Source organism: Vigna unguiculata, chromosome 10 (assembly GCF_004118075.2).
Source record: "Vigna unguiculata cultivar IT97K-499-35 chromosome 10, ASM411807v1, whole genome shotgun sequence".
In the NCBI taxonomy this organism is placed as follows: Eukaryota; Viridiplantae; Streptophyta; class Magnoliopsida; order Fabales; family Fabaceae; genus Vigna; species Vigna unguiculata.
Window position 1 is genome coordinate 38,285,324 of NC_040288.1, and position 25,894 is coordinate 38,311,217.

General features: G+C 28.2%; 1 protein-coding gene across 1 annotated transcript; it reads left to right on the forward strand.

The window, feature by feature from the left end:
- The first annotated feature begins 21,631 nt into the window (after nt 1-21,631).
- LOC114166179 (probable GTP diphosphokinase RSH2, chloroplastic) lies at nt 21,632-25,612 on the forward strand. The gene is made up of 6 exons (XM_028050862.1): nt 21,632-22,874; nt 22,986-23,171; nt 23,623-24,083; nt 24,296-24,454; nt 24,539-24,890; nt 25,004-25,612. Exons 1-6 carry the CDS (start codon nt 22,194-22,196, stop codon nt 25,313-25,315), a joined length of 2,151 nt encoding a protein of 716 aa, XP_027906663.1. The 5' UTR covers nt 21,632-22,193; the 3' UTR covers nt 25,316-25,612.
- The last annotated feature ends 282 nt before the right edge of the window (nt 25,613-25,894 follow it).

Here is a 25,894-nt window from a genome sequence, read left to right on the forward strand (position 1 = left end):
AAGCAAATTTGAGCGAATCGTTGCATAAACACCATCTAGACCAATAAGAAAATGATGCAGGTAGTCTGCCGCACTTAAATCAGCCACTTGTTGGGCAATATTACACGTACATTGTCCACATTCGCAAGTCGGCTTTTTGACATAAGTCATAAGTTCATCCCATAAACGAGATAGACGACCAAAGTAGGCGGATACCTCTTCCCCTTTGCCTTGCTTGCATTCTCCCAAAGATGTCTTTAATTGGCATATACGAGTCCCGTTCACAACGCAAAAACGCTGCTTGAGATGTGTCCACAAGGATTGCGCATCGTCATAATAGGAAAGAGTAGAGCGTAGTGATGGCTCGATAGTGTTGAGCAACCACGCTATGAGCATCGAATGCACTGCGATCCAGTCCTCCATTTTCTCAGGTGTGGTTGGTTTTGGGACTTTCCCTTCGACAAATCCGTATTTTCTCTTCGCTTGCAATGAGGTGCGAATTGCCCTCGCCCATTCATCATAATTCGGACCACGTAATTGAATTGGTGTAATCACGTTGCCTGGACTGTCACTGGGGCCTAGGAAAAATATCAAGTCGACTTTCTTCTCGCTATGTTTCTCGCCATTACCATTATTCTCAGCCATAATCTCTTATGGTACTGTAAGAAAAATGGTATTTTAATGCTCCCTAGGATTTTCCCTTGCTGCTGATACCATAATAAGGTTTACTGCTGGAAAAATGTGTATCCTTTCATTCATCAAGACAACAATATATATACACATTTACAAGGAACTGTTACCCTATTAAGGCCAACAGAATTGCAGCCACTAATCATGCCCCTAATTAGGCTAAATAATTAGACTAAAAATATCTCACAATATTTACACTCCTAGTATAGAAGAAATGATATCTCCTAAATATAATGGCTAACGACAATGATAATAAATAAGCATAATGACAATATCTCAATAATCTCAATACAATGCAACATTTTTGAAACATTTCTCTTTATTTAAAGCAATATAAATTACATTTTGTAATTTTCTTAATCAAGACTAATAATAGGGGACATGTGTGGTGCACACACACTTGGGGTCCATAAAGTTTCGGCTGAGATGGGTCAACCCGTTTTTCAGTTGGTCTTCAATACTTCTTTTAATCAACTTTTTGAGTTTCGGTCAATTAATGTTGTTTGAATCGTTTTGAGTTGTGAACTGGAAACCATTATCAGAACGAAACGACCAAGTCTTATGTGTTTCTCACAAATTTCATTCCTGCGTCTTACACTGTAGCACCATACTTTTGTGGTAATAAATCACAAAAGACAAAAAAAGAAAACAAAAACAAAATCACTGCCTCTCAAAAATTGGTCAAAAATGGTTTGTAGTGAAAAGTAAAACCCAGACTAAAAAATGAAATTTACCGAATTTATTATAAAAGTATTGTTTTTTTTTTTAAACATAAAAAAATAAGTCATGTTATAACTTTTGGACTTCTTCTTAAGGGTGCATAAACTGACCTTAAACAAGAACTTGACTGACCTTAATTAAAATGAATTAAACTTTTGCTTAGTCTGTGTAATTACTTCAATATTTTCCATTATCGCTTTCTCCATTTTTCATTAATATATATTTTTTTAACTTTATCTTTTCACCCCCACCCACCCTTTCTGCTGAGTCAATAATTTGATTCTATATTTTCAAAGTCAAATTGTTCTTATAATATCTAGGTCTACATAATATATATGATATTAGGTTACATACGTCACTATAGTCCTACAACCATGGTATAAGGTTTGGTCATTATTATAAATTATTGAATATAGTATCATAATTTGAGTATATATTCCATTTGTTATTATTTTCTAAGTCTTCTAAAGTGACATAGTAAGTTACCGAGCATGAGCTGAACTGTGGATGATTGCTGGTTTTTTGAAATGGATTAGGTTTTTCTAAGGTTCATAAATGGTGGCAGATTAAACCATTTCAACCTTCGTACGGCGTCGTCGTTTTGGACAACCCTAAATTATTCCTAATTAATTACTGTATTAGTCAAGATTGTGAATTCATGAAGGATCCCAGACTTTTCAGGGATTATCATAATACGTGGGTTTTTTTGTCCTCCATATATAAAGTACAATATTATTAAAAAAATTGTGCTTTGATATGATTCAGTGCTTATTTATTGATGCATTAATGTGATATATTTTTTTGTGTAAAAGAAAAATATAACCTCGTTGAATGTACTTTATTTTCTACTAAAGAAAAATATAAGAATGAGGAAAATAAATAAATATGTTAATTAATAGACGAAGCATGTTTTCTGATTTTTGGTGAGGATATGTGAGATTGAAACAAAACAAATATAAAAATGATGTCTAGAATGTAGGTGAAGAAGTTGAAAAGATGGTGGAAAGTGGAAATATAAAATGTGAAAGATTATTATTAAATTATACGATTAATTGTAAACTGGATCAAAATTATTGTTGAAGATGGCGGCGTCCACGTTGGGTTATGTTGATGAGTTTATCGTACTCTTGCACCCAACTTGTAGAATATTATGGTTAAAACAAAGAACAAAGATACAACAAACATCAAACAAAACAGCTCATGAGAGGGTTGGGTGGAGTTGTAGAAATGTTCAAGCAGTCAAATTGCAATTTTTTTAGTAAATTAACCCACTAATTACAAATTCACTATTTATTTTGTCACTATTTATAACATTTACTTGTATAATTCGTTTGAATTATCTAGTTTGATTTACACTGGTAAATTTGTTTTTAAAATTTATTTTTAAAATTATCTTTCATTTATACTTCAAGTGTACCATATTCATTTGTAACAAATACCTGTCTTTTGAGGTAATGATCTAAAAATAAAATGTATTGTTTATTGAAATAAATGAATAATACTTTTAATTTGGGTCTTATAAATAAGAATAGAGAAAATATTTGTAATAACACACTATTCGGGATGAATTGAGTTAAATGCAATCGTAGTTCCAAATCCTTTGCTTGAGGTTTGATTTTAGAAACGGCTAGTTAGCGAAATTTTATTTCTTATACTGATATTTACACGTAATATTGTTTAAATTAGGGATGGCAACGGGGCGGGGCGGGTACGGGTATCATGATCCCATCCCCATCTCCATAATAAAAATTCATCCCCATCCCCATCCCCAAACCCAACGGGTATACAACTTTTGACCCATCCCCATCCCCACCGGGTAACGGGTATTTTCTTATACCCATACCCATACCCATTTTTTTATTGTTCCATATATCAATTAAATATTTTTTATAAAAAAAATTTAAAAATCACACCAACTGAATCATGATACTATCAAAATATTCAATATTAAAATAACATACTCTTTTTGATTTTCATGATGTCAAATATTAAGAAAAATATTATAATAGTATAAATCTCAAATTAAAGTATCAAATAACAACTAAATAAAATTCAAATAATTATATAAAAGCTAAAAAATTACACATTACTAAAATTTTATAATAACCAAAATATTTATTAATTTTACAAATGATCAGTGGTTTCATTTGCATTCGATCCACCTACACATAGAAAAAAAAATGAAAAATTAGATATGATATAATAATTGAAATTGAAAATTTTAATTACTAGAATATAATGTACCTTCTTCATCAGATTCATTTTCACTCATGAGAACATCTTTTCCTTTTAATTTTTTAACACCTACAAACACCAAATGTAGAATATTAGATGAGAATTCACAAAAAATACTAACAAAAAATATTAATAAATTTGAGTAACTTACCTAGATGGTTTGAGTTCCATATCCAACTTCTTGTACACATCAAAGCCTCTATAGTAATATGATGAAGTCGACTACGGTGAGAAGTTAATATCTGACCACCAGTACTAAAAGCAGATTCAGAAGCTACAGTTGTTATTGGAATAGCTAAAACATCCCTTGCAATTGCTTGAAGGGTTGGAAACTTTAACCCATTTGTTTTCCACCATGATAGGATATCAAATTCTTGTGTAACCGGCAAATTATCTTCTTCCAAATAATAATCCAACTCTGTTTTCATAACTGTAGTTCTAGATTTTTTCTTTTTTGCCATAAACTCTAAAAATTCATTCGCATCATTATCAACATCCTTTCCCAACTCCAATGATGTAGCTTTATAAGAAGAAGTTTCATTCTTTTTTGATTGATATTCCAAAACCAAATCATAGCACATTTGACGAATCCTATTAAGTTTCAGATCAAAATCATTACCATACAATTTATAAAAATAATATTCTAACATGTTCATCTTGTACCTTGGATCTAAAACTGAAGCAATTGCCAATATATCATGAATAACACTCCAGTAACTTTCAAATTTCTTTAACATTTGTATTGCCATATTTTGAATGGTTATCTCAGGAGATTTAACCCAATCATTTATTGCAATCTTGATCTCACAAATCTTTGGGAAAAAGATGTTGGCAGTTGGGTATTTGGAGCCAGAAATGATTTATGTGATGTCATTAAATAATTTTAGCCTTCGACAAACATCCTTTGCAAATTCCCACTGCATATCAGTTGGCAAAGAAGTGTATTGAGCTTCACGTTGCTTTAACCTAAAAAACACATCCTTATAACATATGGCAATATCAAGCATCTTGTAAGTAGAATTCCATCTAGTTGGGCAATCCAAACTTAACTTTTTAGTGAAAGAAATTCGCAATTGTCTAGCTGTTTCCTCAAATTTTTCCATTCTTTTAGGAGTTGCTGTCCAATATGCTACACTTTCTCGAATTTTTTCCACCCCTTCTTTTAGGACGGCTAACCCTTCTTTCACAATCAAATTAAGGATATGTGCTGAACAACGCATATGAAGCAAAGACCCTTTCTTAATGAGTGTGTCCAACTTCAACTTATCCTTAATTTTTTCAATCATGCTATCATTTGTGCTGCAGTTGTCTAAAGTGATAGTAGACAATTTTGTATCAATATTCCAATCGAACAAACAATCAACTAATACATTGCAAAGTCGATCAGCTGTGTGAGGTGCGGGAACATAAATGAACCTATAAATTAAGCAATATTTTGTAAGACATAATCTTTCTAGAGGTGCATAAAAAAAATTACTGGAAAATTTATAAATTAAAAAAGGTGTACCTCAAAATTGTATTTTGCAATGTCCAATTGTCATCAATATAGTGAGCTGTGATAGACATATACCCTTTCTTTTGATTGCTTGCAGTCCACATATCCGATGTAATTGCTATTCTTCCTTTATTTGTATCTATCAACTTCATAACAACTTGTTTTTCATGTTCATAGATGCCGAGTATCTCTTTCTTTATCGTATTTCGTGAAGGAAGTTGAAATAATGGTTGAATTGTTGTCACGAATCTAATAAAACCAATATAGTCCACTATTGACAATGGATATTCATGCAATATAATCATTGTTGCAAGTTCCCTCTTGGCATTTTCTTCATTATAAGCTCCACAAGCCAATTCCTTTTTGCCACTTGAAATCTTAGAAAAAAGTGTTTTTTGTCCCCCTTTTCCTTCAACTTTTATCTTTTCAAAGTGTTCCCACACAACACTTTTCAATTTCCCTTTCTCAGGCTCTACTTGTGTTGTTGAATGTATTTCATCATGAACTTCTGAAGGTGTTTGCGTAGATGGATTCAATGGAGATTGACTGTCATTATTGGAACTTTGAAAGGGAGTTGGTTGTTGTGAACACTGTGGTGGACTTGGTACCTGCAAATCTTAATCTCCTGTGCTCATTTTCTCTAAAAACTAACATACGTAACAAAAAAAAAATCAAACAAAGTAAAAAGGTTAATTTCTTTTTTAACAAAATATAAAAGGAAAACCAATAATCAAGTTTAAAAATATTTCAAATATTTTTTATACTATTAAAAATTTATATTATACCACTTAAACGAAATAGCACAAATAACAAAATTAAATTAATAATAATTCAAATTTAAACATAGATTCTTCATCTTTTGATCTTGAATTAAATTAAGGATTTATGCAATTGAGCACTTAAAATTGAGAATTAAACATTATCATGAAACAAAAAATAAATAATAAATAAAATTATCATAAAGGAGTAAAGATAATTAAATGTGTGACCCAAATTTGAGAACATCCATTTGAACATAACATAACGGAAAAAAAATGTATAATTAAGATTATGATAAAAGGAAAAGTACCTTGAAGATCTGCTTAAACCTTAAAGAACAAGCCAAACAATTAAAAGAGAGTAAAAAAGTGTATAACCAAAGTAACAAAAAGAAGAGCTACAAAATAAGAGTCAAACATTTTCATGAAAATAAATAAATAAATAAAGATAATCAAATGTGTAACCTAAAAATTATTTCATAGAATGAAATTGAGGAACACCTATTTGAACATAACCATGTACAGAGAGTAAAAATTATGTAATAAGAAGAAGAAAAATTACCTTCAAAATTAAATCTTGAAAAACAAACCAGACAATTGAGAGAGTAAACAAAGTGTATAACAAAAAACAAAGAGAATGAGAAATATGTTATATATATATATATATATATATATATATATATATATATATATATATATATATATATATATATATATTATATTATATTATATATTATATTACTATGTATATATATATATTATATGTGTGGATATCTTATGTTTATATATATATATATATATATATATATATATATATATATATATATATATATATAATTATTTATATATATTATATTATATTATATATTATATTATTATTACTATGTATATATATTATATGTGTGGATATCTTATGTTTATGTTTATTTATATATATATATATATATATATATATATATATATATATATATATTTATAGATATATATTTATTTTAAGTATATATTATATTATATTATATAATAATATAAATATAATAATATATATTATATTATTATGTATATATATTATATGTATATGCGTAGATATTTTATGTATATATATATATATATATATATATATATATATATATATATATTTCTTTTAAATTTTTATAAATTTGTAATGTTATAAATTTGTTTATAAAAGATCTCACTAGTTAAATGATTAATTTGTTTTATACGTATATATTATATATATTATATTATATTATTATGTATATATATTATATGTATATTATATTATATTATATTACATGTATATGTGTAAATATATATATATATATATATATATATATAAAAGTATATTTTATTTATATGTATATATACTATATTATATTATATTATATTATATTTTATGTGTAAATATATTATTTGTTTATATATATTTTTTAGATTATTTAATAAATTATAAATAGTTTAGTAATTTAAGCGGGGACGGGTATTTGGGCGGGTATATATATATCCACATCCCCATCCCCATCCCCAGTTGAAAATTTCGGGTATTACCCATACCCATACCCATACCCAGTCAAAGCGGGGATTCCCCGTCAAAACGGGGACGGGTTCGGGTGATACCCACGGGCACGTGTTTATTTGCCATCTCTAGTTTAAATCACTTTATAAATAAACCAATATACCCCAAAATGGGATTAATCTAGAGCACAAACATATTCTTAATGAATACAATAATTTGGAGGAATTATACGATGAAAAAACAAAATCATAAAAATGAAAAAAAATGTAATTACGTTAGATATTTGAATTGAAAAAAAAAACTTTACTAAATATGACAATTTTATTTAATTAAGATGTAATTTTAAACATGTATACTGTGCATAAAAATAAGATCCCATCCAAAAATAAGTTGTAAGAAACTTACAATTGCCATAATATTTATATAATTCTCTCGATATATTTGATTTAAAATAAAATAAAAAAGTTGAAACGTCTAAAATTTCAAGTATTTTAACAACTCATCTACGGATTTAATAATGTCCTTATTTTTCTTATAGTATCATATGTTTTGGTGTCAATGTAAATCCATAAAGCAAGTTAACTAAAATGAATCATTGCCCAAAAATTAAGTAATGATTAAAAACATTTCACTGATAACATTCGTTTATCTAATTTAATCAATTCAAGTATATACTACTTTTGAAAGACTATAACAAGTAGGATTAAATGTTTTTGTCCCTTCATTTTTCGTGAATTTTGAAATTAGTCCACTTCGAAATATTGGACAAATTTAGTCCGTCATTTTTTGAAATATGTGAATTTATTTCTTTTAATCAATTTTTGTTAAGTTTATTTGACATTTCAAGTATGTTTCATAATAGTATTTGACTTAATATTAAATACAATCCTGAAATGCGTATAAATCATCAAATAAACCTAACAAAATTTGATTAAAAGGACTAAATTCACATATGTCGAAAGATGAATGACTAAATTGGTTCAAAGTTTCAAAATAGACTCGTTCTAAAATTTATTGAAAGTTAAGGACCAAAAACATATTTAACCCTAATAAGTATTATATCTAGAGAATAATATTTATGTGATCATTTGATTTTGATTGGTCTTTTATTTTGATGAATGTCAAGCTATAGTATTTTTTTTTTGTATATGTTCTATTTTTTTACAAGGGTTAGAATATCTCTCAAATACTCTCTTTAATTTATATTTATTTTTTGATACTGATTAAAAAAAAACAAAAAAAAAAAAAAAAAAACAAACTTGTGTGATCAATATTGATTTCGGGTGATTTATCTAGCTCACTATAAGCTACATTATTAGCTAGATTGTTGTATCATGTTATCATCAAAGAATCAATAAAACTATAGATGTGATAAAAATATGATCCAACAATTAACCATCTTGAACATAATCGAAGTTTCCAATAAGGTTGGTAAATCATGAAAATATTATTAACTAATAGAATAAAGTAATTATAGGTATAATTATAAGAAATTAAAGCATATATAAATTTCAATAAACAAAACACATGTTATTTCAAAAACTTTAAATAAATTACAATTTCTCTAAAATAATACCATAAGGGTTCTTTGGCGAAAAAACTCGAGCACTTATTGGCAACTTTTGTTTGGTAAGTTTAAATTCTAACTCGTAATGATGAAGTGTATATATTATAACCTATTTTATCATATTAAACTTTTTAACAATAAAAAATTTGGGCGAGAGTTATTTGAATTTTATGATTTCTACATGAGTGTGTGACAGCAAATTTTAAGTTTGAATTTTATTCATACATTTTGTTTTTGTTTAAAGTTTTTTTGGCTATTTTATTCTGTACAGCGTGTTCCATTCCACTAATTTGGTCTAAAAAATAAAAAATAAAACTAGTTTTTACTGATTTTTGACTTTTAAAAATTAGTATCGGAGACAGATTCAAATCATTATTATTGAAAATATATACGTTGTGTGCTAAATGTGATATATATAATTTAATGTTATTTATCTTTTCAAATTTAGATTACGATAAAATAATGAATTTGCATTCAAAATTTATGATAAATACAAAAATAACAAATGAAAATAGGAGAGAGACATTTGTAAGAAGAGAAGAGATGTGAGATATAAAAGAAAAAATAATGTTGAAGTGTAGAAGACAGATATTAGAGAAAGTGGATTTTGCAATCTCTTTAAAATATAAGAAAAAAACTGCTCTGATTAAAAAATTATTATTAAACTGTAAAATTAAAGAGTATTACAATTATTTATGTCAATGAACTTTTATAATTACAAAATAAATAAGGGTAAAGATATTTTTAAAGAAAGTGTATACGTAAAAACAGAATACCATCTTAAGGTCTGGTTATAGATTCAAATGGTCCAAATTTTAAAAGTATATTTTTAAACAATTTTTATTTATGAAGAATATATATTATCCATATTTTAACATCATTATATATATATATATATATATATATATATTCTAAAATATATCTTATTTTAATATTTATAGTTTTTTTTAGTTAATTAAGATTGATATATTGTGTTAATAAATTGAATTTACAAAATTTTGTCTCGTACATAGCAGGTTTTCACCCATCAAAGTTTATGGTTAAATGTAAATATGTTTATATGGTTAATAAATAAATAAAATCCTTTTAATATGATTTCTTGACATAATTATTGTAAAAAATATTATTTTTATCTTGATTAGGTAATAATATAAAATATATTTATGTTAGGTTCAACTTTTTACTAAGTTTTTAAAGAGTTTAATCTGGTTAACTCAATTTCATCTCCCTTAATTAAAGATGTGTATTTTGAAGTAAGAGTGTGTTATTTTTTCAGCATTTATAGGAATTATTTGTCATATATATATAAAATTTTATTTGTGATGTAACTGTTTGAATGTTTCTATCTTATTATTCATTTAGTTTTTATAATCTACAAACTGTAGTCTAGGAAAAAACTTATACTTTCTGATTATATTATTTAATTTTTTTTAAATCCGTATGCATACAATTTTTTTAATTTGTTTTAGCTTTTACCGTTTAAATCTATAAATATTGGAAGAAATTATAAATAACATATGCAAAATACTAAGAGGGGTTATTTTTAAACAGAGAAATAAAGTAAAAGATGAAATTTGTCTAATTGATTAATTAAAATAATTTTTTATTCTTTTAGAAATTATTTGATTTGATTTGATTAATGAATAAATAAATATAATTTGCGTTAGAATTTGTCTTGCAAAAGAAGTATTCCACTAATGTTTTGAACAGTAAAACAAAATTGTCTGAAAATGTGAAACCATGTTTTGCATGGGCTCTGACTGGAGATTGGGTCCAATATAACCAACCCACTATAAAAGCGCTTTTATACACTTTTTTTGAATTCTCTAACCTTTTATTTTTCTTTTCTTTCTTTTGGGAGAAAAGTAAGTAGCATGTCGGAAATCCATATTTTATACACTCACTCACTACTCATAGTTCAATTAAATAAAATGCATTTTTAACGCGTTATCTTTTACTGACTAATTAAAAAACATTATTTAATTTCAATAATAATAAAAAACAATTGACATTAATTAAAGATATATCATAGTATTTGTTAAAAAACATTTAAAATTCTTACATATCTTAAATATGAAACCAATAAAATAGAATATAACTTATTACATTTAAATCTAACATCAAAGAGTAAAAAATTTTAAATTTGACACGATGAGAAAAAGAAATCAGACTTATGAAACATATGGTTCATGAACTTGTAAATATAATGTTTATTCTCTCTAGTATTTGTCGTGATAAAAATATATTATTTTACAAGTAAATTTTTATATAACATTACATTCCAAAAATTTTTATTTAAAAATTAATATATTAAATAATATATGTGGTACATTTCCCGTGTCAACTTAGTGAAGTAAGTGCTGTTTGAATAGATTTTTTTATTAAGTATTCAAAGAAGACAAGTAGAATAATCTAGTTTCCTATTAAAATAAGTTTGTACACATGTTAACAATATTCAATTTAAATCATAATAAAATTTTATTTAATTTATAAAGAAAAAAACTAAATAATATTTTCTTTATCGTTTATTTCTTTGTAAGGAATTTTTTTGACAGTTCTTTCTGCACCACCATAAACTTTAAAATATTTTGGGTAGTAGAATTTATAAATATTTTTTTTCTTTCTCAAATAAGAAACTTTAAATTATGTAATTTCAAAATTGAATGACTACTGAATTATATAATTTGAAAATTATTTTTTCATATTATTTTTTACATATAGATTATATAATTTGAAAATTATTTTTCTCTTAGATTATATAGTCTAACTTTTTTTTAAGAAAAATATGGCTTTTAGAATATACAATTCAAAAGTAAAATTATATCCAAAAGTTATTTTTTAAATTATTCAATTTAAACTTTGATTTTTTTTTAAACTGTTTATTTGATTTAGTAGTGCAGCTGACCTCACGGAAGAAAAAAATTTTGTTGGGTCTTGGCCCAAGTTTTGGATGAGGTTTCTTTGAATTTGAGAAAAAACAAGCTATTTTTTCCAGCACCTCCATAATTTCTTTCTTATCCTCATAGTTCAAATGAAATGACCAACATACCATTTAAGTTAAAAATTATTAAAAAAAAAAAGTAAATATGCTCATTTTAACCTAGTCGCCACACACCTCATACACCTCCATACATAGCCTCTTCTCCACCTCCATAGCTTCTGCATTTTCATTTTCGAAGACGAGTTGCATCTACTCCATGGCAACATTGTCCATCTACATGATGTAGGTGTGGCTAGCTTAAAATGAGTGAAGAAAAGTAACTATCATATTTACTTTTTTAGTTTCGGTTAAATATGTTTCCTATCATTTAATTTTTAATGAAAATTGAAATAAGTTCTTCCTAAAAATATTAAACCAATTTAATCTCTTAATTTTGTAAATGTATGAATTTAGTTATTTTAATTAAATTTTATTAAATTTATTTGATGTTTCAAACACATCTCAGTGTAATATTTTAACTTTTTTACATAGTTTTGATATATGTTCAGTTCAATGTTAACTGAGAAACACGTTTGAAAGGTCAATTTAAAAAAATTTGGTTTAAAAGTCTAAATTCATGCATTTATAAAAATAAAAGATTAAATTGGTTCAAGATTTTCAAAGGGACTAATTCCAATATTTATTATAAGATGAATACTAAAAATATATTTAACCATTTTATTTTTAATAATTTTATAACTTAAAAGAGTATTTTGGTCTTCATTTGAATTATGGGGTGCAGGAAGAAATTATGGAGGTGCAGGAAGAAATAGTCCAGAAATCATTGTAATGAATAGAATTGATTTAATTTGAATGTAAGCTCTAAGAAAATTAAATCAATTTTGAGGTTAGATTGATGATAAGAAAAAATATCATTGAAATTAAACATAAATTAGAGAATAGATTGGATTTAATTTGAACGTAAACTCTAATTCAAACTAAATCTATTTTGAGTTAGTTGGGCTCAGTTTAACGGGTTTTTTTTTGTTTTTTTAAATTTATTAGCACAAAAATATAGTGCTGAAGTTACATACTTATTATGCTATATTGTTTGCTTTCTTATCGGGTTACCCTTTCGATTAAAGTGCCCAAGTCCACTATCTTTAAGTCCCAAAATGCATTTCAAAGCTTTGAAGAATTAAAATCTTAAAGTTTTAGTATTTATATTTGTAGAAACGATATTCTATATTTTATTTTAAATTGTTCTAAAAGTCTTATCTCATAATCATAAATCTTATGATGAAGGGCTGTAAAGTGAAATAATTATAAGTTATAAGTTAATTACATATTACATATTTTTGAATAATATTTTCTAGAGGGAAATGCGTAATCCAGAAAATTTAATACAACCCAGATAATATTTTTCAGAGAGGGTTATATCTTCTTTTTATATACTCTTTTATTCGTTTGTAACAAGGAGATGTGCATGTAGCAATTATGAAGGCGCAAATAGTAATTTTCAAAATTCTGTTTTATTTTTGGCCCTCATGACATGAAAGCAAAAAAGGAGATATAGGATAAGCCTTGATAACTTATCGAGGGCCATTTATTCAGGCCTTTTACAAAACGAATTTAAAAATACATAAAATATAATTGTTTTATTTATTTTTTACTTTTTTAGGTTACAATTATAAAAAAAACATTTAATATTAGACTCTATAAATAATTGTTGAAAATTAAAATATAAATTTACATAATTATTAAACATTCTAATAGTCAACAAAATTAAAATATCAACCAACACAATTAAAAGTAATAAATAATTATAATAAACAAAATTAATAAAAGATTATTGACGGTAGTTTCCGGTTAACCCACCTTTAACATGTTTAATTCATGAATAAGTGAATTGAATTTAGTTTAACCCATTTTGACATTGGATACATATACATTGCTTAAAATAATCTATAAATTAGAAATATGTTTTTCTTTTTCTTTCAAATTTATAAATCGAAACTAAAAAGCTGTAAACTCAGTACTACGTTTATTTTTTTCTTGGTTTATTAAGTTTTTTTTTTCTTTTTAAAGTAGTCTTGGGTTTAAATGCATTATCCCTCGAACAAAAAACAAAACTTGTTTGTGCTATGAAGTTGCAAAATTTAATTTCTCAACAGATACAAAACCAAAAGTACAATTCCCTTTTTAATACTTCAAATATTGACATGAATAACAAAAGTACAATCTATTTTAATATTTCAAACATCTAACGGTATAACTTAAAAAAAAAAAAATTAACTATTTATATAAGATTTCGAAATTTTAAGATTGTTTACAAAATTCTGCAGACAACGTTTAATGCAAGTTCTTAGAAAGTTCTTTGAAACGACAAAAAATGATGCTGTGTAACCGTTGATACTAAATAGGTAGTTGTAATTGTAACCAAATAGGAACATGAATTGTCAAAGTTTGAAGCACAGTTGTCCATTACTTTGTCTTCTACTGGACTTGGGTGTTCTTGGCAGAAAGAGTGGTGGAACACAACACTCAACGGCCACCATCTTAAACTAATTAATAACACAAATTATATTTCTTAGGAATATTGTGTGATGTAAAAAAGAGAATTATTAAATTTAATAAAGTGGAAGTGTTATCATATGTTTTTTCTAAAAAAAAGAAAGAAAATAGTTTTGATTAAAAGTATACAGAATTTTTGATTGATTAAAGTAAAACATTTAATGTGAAAGAAGATATGAACACATGTGTTTGAAGTGATAATAATTATGACAGCATGCGTGGGGTGAGTGCAAAGTGCAACGTCCAGCGTGTCAAACATTGGTACACACACGCCATTGTCTGCCTTGCACGTTTTTGTTACTCTCCTTCTGAAGTAACCACCACGCACACATGCATGCCAACACTCATGCTTCAATATTTTCTGCTAAAAACTACGAAAAACAACTAATTGTTTTCTATATTGAGTTTAGAGTTTTACTAACAATTGCTTTTAATGAGGCAATATAATATTAATTTAATTAAGAAACTAGATATATGTTTTTATTATGCTTGAAAGTATAAGTTCTTTTACGAAATAGAAGTAAAAAATTAATCTTTTATAAACTAAATTAAGTTATGAATAAATTTAAAAAAGTTATATAGAATGACTTTTAAAAATCAATTCAGTGGACTTTGTTTCATTAAATGGGTAGGTAGCTCATTTTGACAAACCAATACTGTCGTTGACAGCACAGTAGATTACAAAATTGAATCATATATAATGGTTAATACCACTTTAGCTTTAATATTTATAATAATTATTTAATGTGATTTTTTTTTCTCAATGTATTTTTCATATGATATGTCATTTTTCTACATTTGTCTACTTTTATTACCTTTTTCTCCTTTTTTTTCTCTATTTTTTCCTCTTCTCTTCCATTGTAAAATTTTTGACACCCACTGCCGAAATGTAATTACCCATAGCAGAAATTTTGTTTCCAGATTTTATAAACATAAACAAACCCTATTTGCTTAAATCTCACAGTTTTTTTTTTTCCACTACTGTAAAAATTTTGCTTCCCACAGGAATTTTGTCACTCATTAAAAAAAATTCACTTCAAAATTTCGCAACCATTTAATCAACAATAAACTCTATTAACATTCCACCCATCACAAAAATATTACTTCCATCTCTCTCAAGTATTTAATTAACAAACCCTACTTAATCATATAATTACGAAGCCACACTGATATTGGAAAGTGAGTAAAAAAAGCAGTTAACTCCACAAACCGAAATTAGAAATCTACAAAATGCAATTGCAATTATCAACCACCACTACAAAAATTTAGTCTTCAAATCTCTCTTATATTCCATCTAAAAAAAAACTATTTTACTATTATTTTTAATTTTCATAAAATAGGATATTTTTACCCCAATAATTGAATACACAACCCACATGATATCCATCTAGATGAAAAGTGTCAAATACGAGATCGAGGAACTACATTAGATAATTAGTATAAAATTGAAACCACGTGTGTTATTAACTCTCTTTTTTTTTTTTTGTTTAATAGAATTTGATGAAATTGGAAGATAATTTGTATTCAAATTATTGTTGGGTATTCTCACTAAATAAAAAAATCCAAAATATACGGAGGTGTTCTAAGAAACTAATTATTTCGATGGGATTGAGTTATAGTTACACGTGGTTGATTAACATTTATTTGAATATATTTAAAACCAAGGTAATTAATTATATATATTTTTCTTCAATTGGAGTGTTACAAAATAACTCTGTCCAATATTTATTTTGAAAAGAAAAATGAAAAATGTGTAAATTTGTCTTTTAGCCTTGTTCTCGGGTAGGAAGAGGTGTTGAAAAGTAGAAATTGCGAGAAGGAAAGTGAATAGAAGTGTGAGTGGGCAATGCATTGGCACGTGTAGCGAGTGCGACACGGTGGAGTGTGACGGTGTCCACAAGAAGAAGGAAGAGCGAAAGGTGTAGAAGATTCATTATTCAATTCAACTCACCTTGAGCCAATGCAGTGAGTGCCAATAGCCGTCACTTGAGACCACGTGTCCACTCAACCCAATCTATCATCAATTTCCACTTTTGCCCCTCTCTCTTTTCATTCTCTATTATTAATTCAAATTTAAAACCATTTCTACATTCCCACTTTTAATATAACCAAAATAAATAAATAAAAATGGAAAACTCGTGAAACCACTGTGTCAACGTTTTCAACTTCTCCACAAACCCTCCCTCTTGTTTCTATTATCCGTTTTTCTAAAGCCTATTCTACAAGTAAACTCATGCGTCGGTGCTCAATTACACGTATATCAATTTTTAATCCAATATTTTCAGAAAATTAAAAATCACACTTTTATTCTCTTCGTTACGTGTAACCTTTTTCCAGACTACAGATTTTTTATTTTTCACCCTAATTACTTTTTTTTTACATTTTTTAGTATATTTCACTTCTTAAAAACGTAGTGTTTGGTATGCTGTATAAAAATAAAAATAAAAAATAAAAGGAATTAATCTTATTTGGTTTTTGGTACACAAGAGATCAAAAAATATATTCCACGGATTACGTATTTTATATTTTTTGTAAGGTTTAATTAGTTAGATAATACTTACTTTCTTTTAGATATGTAAGTTCGTTATTCATTTTTAAACATGTGTCAATTTAATTCAAATTTTTTAAAAAAATATCTTAGTCAGATGTTCATTTCAAACAAAAATTATTAAAATTATTAACTTAATATAGATATAAATACATAATTTTATAAATAATTTTAAATATAAATATCATTAACTGTGTTAATATTTTTTGTTAAAAAAAATTAATTAAAATATATTTTTAAAAGTTAGTTGAAATTTAATTAACACATTTTTAAAAGTGAATATCAAACTAAACATTTAATTAAATTGGTACGATTCGATAATTAATTTTTTTTAAAAAGATTTGCACGTATATTAGAAAGAGTATTGATACTTTTCATGTTGAGAAAATCATGTCGGATTGCCATGTATGTAGGAAACAATCATTATGCAGGGAATAATACATCATAGATTTTTGGTAAAAAATATTAAAGAAGGAATAAAAGAATGTTTTCAATACAATATTTTATAAGCGTGTATATATTAAATAGAAAAAAATGTAATTTAGTAATTTAATTGTTGAAAATTTTACTGTATACAAAGTGTTATTTGTTATTTTTTTAAATAATAGTTGTAATCATCACATGTAAAGAAGGAAGACAAAACTCAAACATAATCTTATCATATAAAATTAAAACGAGACAAAATCTATTTCACTAGTTACTTGTCTGAGTGTGGAAGTTTAATTATGATGTCTGCAACATTGTGTGAAATTAAGATGCACATATCTAGTTGAAAAGATACCAAATGCACATTATGTGTGGAATAGATATATTTTCTAAGTGTCACCCAAAAAGTTTTATGGATAAGCTATGATTATAGTGCATGTATATGCTTAAATTAAAACTGCCATTTAAATTTTTTTTTTCCAACAATCATTCAAATCTAACGGTCGTGTACAATTTTTGCATTTTTTTAATAATAAATATATTAAAATTAAAGCAATTTATGCATTGTGATAGATTAATAAATGCTACTAGAATTTATTTCTGCCTCTGAATCATGATCAGGTGTTGACGGATTCAGAAGCTCCAGAAGTCAATACTTGGAGATACAATTATGGGGTTTTAAATACAAATAATGATTGAACAGTAAAATAATATGTAACTAAGTTAAAAATAATGTTAATTAAAGGTTTATAGAGGATAAGCACGAAAATATAATAATGTTAAATGAAGAACTTGGGTGGTAGAAGATAAGAAAGTGGGAAGTGATTGGATATACGTCTCAATTGCGTAATGCATTGTATTGACTCAAAATTGTCCCCACTTGCCCCTCGACATTGATGAGACTACCAACCTTCTTCAGATTTTTTTTTTTATTTATTTCCATAACATTTTCTTTTTCACTGTTATAAATGATTCATTACAAATTGTCAAATTGTTAAAATAGGTTGAAATATGTGAATCAATCCGGATTATTATGAATTTATATTGAGTTAGATTATTTTTTTTTTATAAATTTTAATATAGGTTAATTTGTGATTCGATTTATTGGGTTATATCTGTGATGAGTCGGATTGATTCACTAACTCATAAATAAAAAGTTACACAAGTGTTTTATGTTAAATTAGATTTTACATTTGGATCATATTAAGTTATTTTTTTAGTTAACATATAGATAATTTGTATTTTTGTGATTTTGATTTTGATTTGGATTGTATTAAAATTTATTTAGATTTTAATTAGAATTATAATTTAGTTTTAAAAAAAAATTATATTTTTTTTAATTAAATAAGTTCATGAATTAATCTATTTAACCTACAATTCGTAATAGACTAATCAAATTCGAATTTTTTGACTCATTAATAAATAAGCCAGATTAAATTAACTCACTAAATAATTAACCTGTATCGAAGAGGATTGATCATACCCATTATTTAATCTCAGATATGAAAACTGTAATCGATTCGTCTATGGCACCACTTTATTTAATTCACTTCGGTTTAAAGTTGTTTCACGGGTATATCTGCAGTTTGATTCTAGGAAACACTTAACCAGTGCATTTTTAATTTATAATTTGTACTATAAGATCAAGTTTTATTTTCAAAAGCATAAACTATTGCAAATCATTGTCCTTCTTGCACGCTTTCTTTTTGGGACCTTCGAGTTATGTTTGGATGGATAAAAAATAGATAACATTAACTTTTATCATTTAAAAGGTTTCAAATGAAAAGTAAAAATGATAGAACGGTGTAGGTCGGTACTATTTTATGTTTCTTCTATTTCACTTCATTCTAGAATAGGGAATGATTTTTATATTTCTAAATTTAGATCGAAATTAAAATTTAATTCTGTGAAGGGAATTTTGTAGGAGGTATTAAGGTGAATACGATATTTAATTTATTAATTGTTTAATTTAGATAAACAAATCATTTTATTATTCAAATATATATATCTTAATATGATTATTGATTTAAATAAGTATTATTGCATAATTGTGATGATAGATTAGTGTTAAACATGATCATGATTGATCTTGTTTTTAAGTAATTTTGATTCATCTAACTATTATTAGCAAAGTGATTATATAGTAGTATATTAATACAACAAGTTCAAGGAAATCGCATTCTATATTCTATTCTCTATGTCTATGCAAATAACACTTTAAATGGTAAACAATTGAAATAAGTTATTTCATTGTTATTTCTTATAATAAATACAAATGATCACAATGATATAAGAAACCGAAGTTGGTCTTTAAGAGATATTTCTGATGAATTAAATGCTACTTATTTAAGACAAATTTTTTCAAAGAGTATTGAATATAATTAATCATTATTGCATCTTAATTAAAAGTACATTCAACAATATCACTTTTATTTAGTTTTTTTTTTAACTAATGTATATGTGTTTTGTAATCATTGATACTTAAATAAATAAATACGTATATATATATATATATATTTCAACATAAAAAATATTTCAAAATAAATTTTACAATAATAAATTAATAGTATAAAAATTATTTTACACATTAAAAGTGAGTCAATAATTTGATATGCGAACAAGTATAACACCCCTTACAAACATTCATAAAAAAAAATAAAAAAAATAATAAAAAAAATACTAGAATGATTAAAGTAAAATGACAAATGTTAATAAAGTGAAATTAGGTTATTAACTTATTAAGTAGTATTATTTGTTGAAAAATTAAGTTGTCGCTTTTTAATACTATTTTTGTTTCCTTTAACAATGTTTTTGAACTAAAAATAATACTAATATTTTTAATTATATACCATTAATAAATTATTAGGTTTAATTATATATCACACTTAACAAATATAATATGCTTATTTAATATTTAGATAAACACTACATTAGTGGCATTAAATACTTACACATGAACCAAATACTATCACTTTATAGATTAAGATTCTTAATTTTAGAAACAATACGATTTATATATTTATTATATTTTCATATAGTTTTATACTTTTGTCGGAGTCATTTTTATATTGGTGTGGAGTTTTCATTATTGGCTAAATATTAATATTCGTTAAAAATATATTGGCAAAGCTATTAGTCAAAATTTCGTTCCTAAATTTTAACAATGTTTTTTAACTAAATTTGAACACAGTATTTTAGTTACAAATTTTGAACACAATTCTATGCAAACCAATAACGTGACGGTAGCTATGCAGCCATTTTAATATACGTTGGAAAATTTTGAAATAGAATTGAAAACAAACTTTTAAACTAGTAAATCGTAATATCATTTTTAAATTTTAGTACAATATTAATTATCAATTTATCGTTATAAAATATATAATAATAAGTTATAAAGAGTCTTTGATATATTTTTTACTTCTCTATGATTCACATTATCTGCAAACTGTAACCTCAGATGCTATACAAAATAAATAATAAAAAATACCTTTTATTTTAAATTAGACGATAGTATATTAAAAAATAAAAATAATTTTATGTATTTTTTTCTTATAATTTATTAACTCGTGTTCTTGGTTAATATTTTCCAAATAAAAATAGCAAAGTACTTAGAATAGAAAAATGTTTGATGCCTAACAAAACAACACTAAAAAGTCAATCAAATACACATTTTAGCTTGTTTAGGAAATTTGACGGTGAGAGAAGGATTTTATAATAAACATTTCAAAAATAAAACAATAAATGCAAAAACACATTTTATGATTAAATACTTTAGAAATTAATGTACACCATAAATAGTGTGTATTAATGATCACGTTAATTAACTAATAATCTCTGAATTCCAATGTAGCAGAGACATAATTGATTTTTTTTTTGAATTATGTCCTACTAGATTGACGCAAAACTGAAAATAATTGTCTAGGAAAAAAGAGAAGTGTGAGAGAAATAAAAGAAAATAAAAAAAAAGTTGAGATTTTATTGTGATAAATATAGAGTTGTGTTGTGACGGTATTTATGGCGTAGATTTCTCTGAACACAATAGCCGTCTAGATTCAATGGGGGCCGCATCAAGCCAAATTGGGCATAACAAAAATAAATATCTTCTTTTGCAACAATCTCTCTCTGTTTTACGTTAAATCAATCTCTCACTACATTAAAAAACACAAATTTATCTCAAACACACCTTGCCATTCCCATAATCTTCTGAGGACACAACCGTCATTTTACCTTTCTCTTTCCTAGCTTCTCAGCCATTCCCCTCACATAAACAAACTCAGAGGGCAGATTCTGAGAAAATCTTCTTGCAAGAACAACATCTCTCTTTATCTCTCTGTCTCTCTCCTGCTTCCATTTCCAAACGTATTTGACTCTCTCACCTTCAATCCCAGGGTTATCTCTTGTAAATTCTTATCTATTTAGGGTTCTTTTCTCCACCCTTCCGTAGAAAAGTTCTGTATATAAGCAACACCCATCCCAATACAAAGAAAAAGTTTTTAAATTCCTGAATTCTTCAATCGAGCAATTTCTATTTCCAATTCTTTTTATTTTCCCTCTCTGTACAGATATAGGGAAAGCTATTCCTCTGTATGAGTGCTTGGGTTCTCTCTTTTTCTGAAATTGAAATCCCCAGAAAATTCTAATTATCCTCATATTCTTTTCTTCTTAGATTTCCCAAAGGGTACTTAAAAAATTGTGACTTTACCATTTGTTTCGGTGCTTGGGATTGGATATCTGAAAACCCTAATTGTGATTTCTTAACTTCTTTCTCATGGCGGTTTCTACTATAGCCTTGTACGCGAGTCCGCCGAGCAGCGTGTGTTCCACGCCGCACCCTTGCCAGATCAACGCTCACGCTTCCTACGACTTCGAATTGGGGTCGCGATCTTCGTCGCCGGCGGCTTCGACGGCTCCTCCGTCGACGTCGCAGAGGCCTGTCATGGGCGGACTTTCGTGCCTGTTCTCGTCTCCGGCGGCGGCCGTGAAACACGCGGCGTTGTCGTCGAACTTTACCGGTGAGGAGGACGATTTGAAGGAGTTGGGCAGTTCCTTCTCGTATTCTCCGAGCAAGTTTGGTGGGTCTTCGTGGAAGAGGGATCAGAGTCCCGTGTCTGTTTTTCATGGCCCTGTTTCGTGTAGTGGTAGCAGCAGAGGTTCCATTAGTTCTACCTCTGTGAGAAGTATCAGGGGTGGGACTAGTGGGTTGTTTCATGGGTTTGTGAGAAATGCGTTGGGGTCTTGTTTGGATTATGACTTAGATGCGGGTGATTCATCTGCCGCGCTTGCGGATGAGTTGACCTTCAATTTAGAGGATAATTGCGTGGAGGGTGGGTTTCATTTTGAGCCCTATGCTAAAAAGTTGCTGCTGGGGGCGCAGTTGAGACACAAGATCTTCTGCGAGGAGTTTGTCATCAAGGCCTTTTGTGAAGCTGAGAAGGCACACAGAGGGCAGGTACACGGAATCATAGAATGAAACTTAATTTCTTGTGTTTTGGAGTTGGAGGGTGTGCTACGTGGTTTTGGACTTTTGGTGAATTGATTTTTTGTTTGTGTTTTTTTTTAGATGCGGGCTAGTGGGGATCCTTACTTGCAGCATTGTTTGGAGACTGCTGTGTTGCTGGCTTTGATTGGTGCCAATTCTACAGTTGTGGCTGCGGGGCTCTTGCATGACACGCTGGATGACGCTTATCTGACATACGATTATATATTTGGAACGTTTGGCGCTGGAGTTGCTGATTTAGTTGAAGGGGTGAGGAACTAGTCTCTTGTTGATTGATGAATGCATGTGCTTTAGGATTTTAGGAATTTGTGCATGTGATTTGCAAGATCATTTTAGTCAACACGTAATATTGAAGATATTAATAAACTTTGCACTTCAGATCTAGTGTTAGATTCAATGGCCTAGTGTGTGGTAGGACTTTTTCACAGTTTAATGAACGTTGATCTTGTAGCAAAATATAGTTGTGTTTAGTATACAGATCGTTCTCTAGGTTGGTGTTTTGCAAGTGGCAGTATGATAACTCAATAGCAGTCATTGCTGTGTTTTTGTTGCTAAAATTTTATTTTCAACTTTGTAGGAATGTATTGCTATATTACCCATTTGATGCCCTGGTTTCGTATGATATATATAGACATATCTGTTTTTTTTTTTTTTAATGGTTTTGTCTTCAAGATTCTAACTAATTGTTATGGCATTTTAGGTATCTAAACTGAGCCACTTAAGCAAACTGGCTCGAGAAAACAATACAGCTTGCAAGTCGGTTGAAGCGGACCGCTTGCATACTATGTTCCTTGCCATGGCAGATGCAAGAGCTGTCCTCATTAAACTGGCAGATCGGTTGCATAATATGATGACACTAGATGCATTGCCAGTGACCAAGCGGCAGAGGTTTGCAAAGGAGACTTTGGAGATTTTTGCACCATTGGCCAATCGCTTAGGAATCTCTAGCTGGAAAGAACAACTAGAAAATCTGTGTTTTAAGCATCTCAACCCAAGCCAGCACGAGGAGCTTTCATCAAAGCTTGTGGAGTCGTACGATGATGCAATGATTACCTGTGCAATAGAGAGATTAGAGCAAGCCCTTAAAGATGAAGGCATATCTTATAATGTCATTTCTGGACGGCACAAGAGCTTGTATAGCGTTTACTGCAAAATGTTGAAGTATGGTTTACCTTCCCTTACTTTTTATACAGTTTCTGAATTTCTTTTAACTTCTGATGTTGCTATTTTTATGTTGATATTGCTGTGAAACTACTGATGAAGCATCATTGTTTAAAACTACTAAGACACAGTGTATTGCATTAGTTTTACCCGACATGGATTGTACTGTTTGTACTCTTCAATTTCTCACAATTCCTTCTTTGTCTGTGTAGGAAGAAACTTACAATTGATGATATCCATGACATTTATGGACTGCGCTTGATTGTTGACAAAGAAGAAGACTGTTATAAAGCCTTAACAACTGTTCATCGGTTATGGTCTGAGGTGCCTGGAAAGCTGAAAGATTACATACATTGCCCCAAGTTCAATGGGTATGTTGTGGCTCTGTCTGTAGTTGGAATGCATTTTTCAGTTTGCAATCTCTTATAGTCTGATTTTGGTTTTACAATTCACAGATACCAATCTCTGCATACTGTGGTGATGGGTGAAGGCAACATTCCCCTGGAAGTGCAAATTCGAACCAAAGACATGCACTTGCAAGCAGAATTTGGTTTTGCAGCTCACTGGAGATACAAGGAAGATGATTGCCAGCATTCTTCATTTGTGCTTCAGATGGTGGAGTGGGCTCGGTGGGTTGTTACGTGGCAGTGCGAAGCAATGAGTGTAGATTGTTCATCTGTTAGATATGCTGATTCAGTGAAGCCTCCATGCAAGTTCCCTTCCCATGCTGCTGATTGCCCATATTCCTATAGGCCTGATTGTGGCCAGAACGGGCCCGTGTTCGTCATCATGATCGAGAATGACAAGGTTTGTTTGTGGTCGTAATTTATGTAATATTCAAATTTGCACAATCTAAGTTGAATAAGTGCAGAAACATGAACACATATATTAACTTTTTCTGTGTGTGTGTGTGTGTGCAGATGTCTGTCCAAGAATTCAGTGCAAACTCAACGATATTGGATTTGTTGGAGAGAGCTGGGCGTGCAAGCTCCAGGTTGACAACATACAGGTTCCCATTGAAGGAAGAGTTGAGGCCAAGGCTGAATCACAAGCCTGTGAGTGATCCCAATAGCAAGTTGAAGATGGGAGATGTTATTGAACTTACACCAGCCATACCTGACAAGTATCTTACAGAATACAGGGAAGAAATCCAGCGTATGTATGATCGAGGGCTAACCGTATCAACCATGGGAACTTCTTCTTCAAGTACCATGGTTGGCTCAAGAAGTTGATCCCACCATGGCATTACAAAAATTTAGTGACAGCTATGTATATATACAAATATTTGTACAGAACAACTGTGTCACTACTATGAACTTGCTAACTCGATTCAATTATGTGCTCAAATGATTTATTCTATGTAGTTTCTCCTCCTGCATTTGTTACATTCCTCCTATTTCGATTATTGAGTTCTGGTTTTATCGAGCCATGAACTCTACAATCCCAGAGGGACCCATTATATACAACGTTAGGCGTTTCTTCTATGGAACTTGTTTGCAAGAGCCAAATAAATTCTTCCAGATTTTTCAGACGATTGTGTTGAACTCCGAAATTGGAAGTGTAGTGTGAAAATTGTTAATTGAAAGGTTTACTTTGCCGGTAACTCACTCTGGAAATTTTACCATATAACCGGAAAAAAAAATGAAAAATTGGAATGAAGAGTAATTCTTATATATTATTTTGTGTTTGCTAACCAGGACACCGAATAAATTAATTTTCTTTCAACTTTTACTTTCATTACTATTTATTATAAGAATATAATGATGCATTGTTTATATATTTTTTTCTTGTCCTTTATTATTGGATTTCCC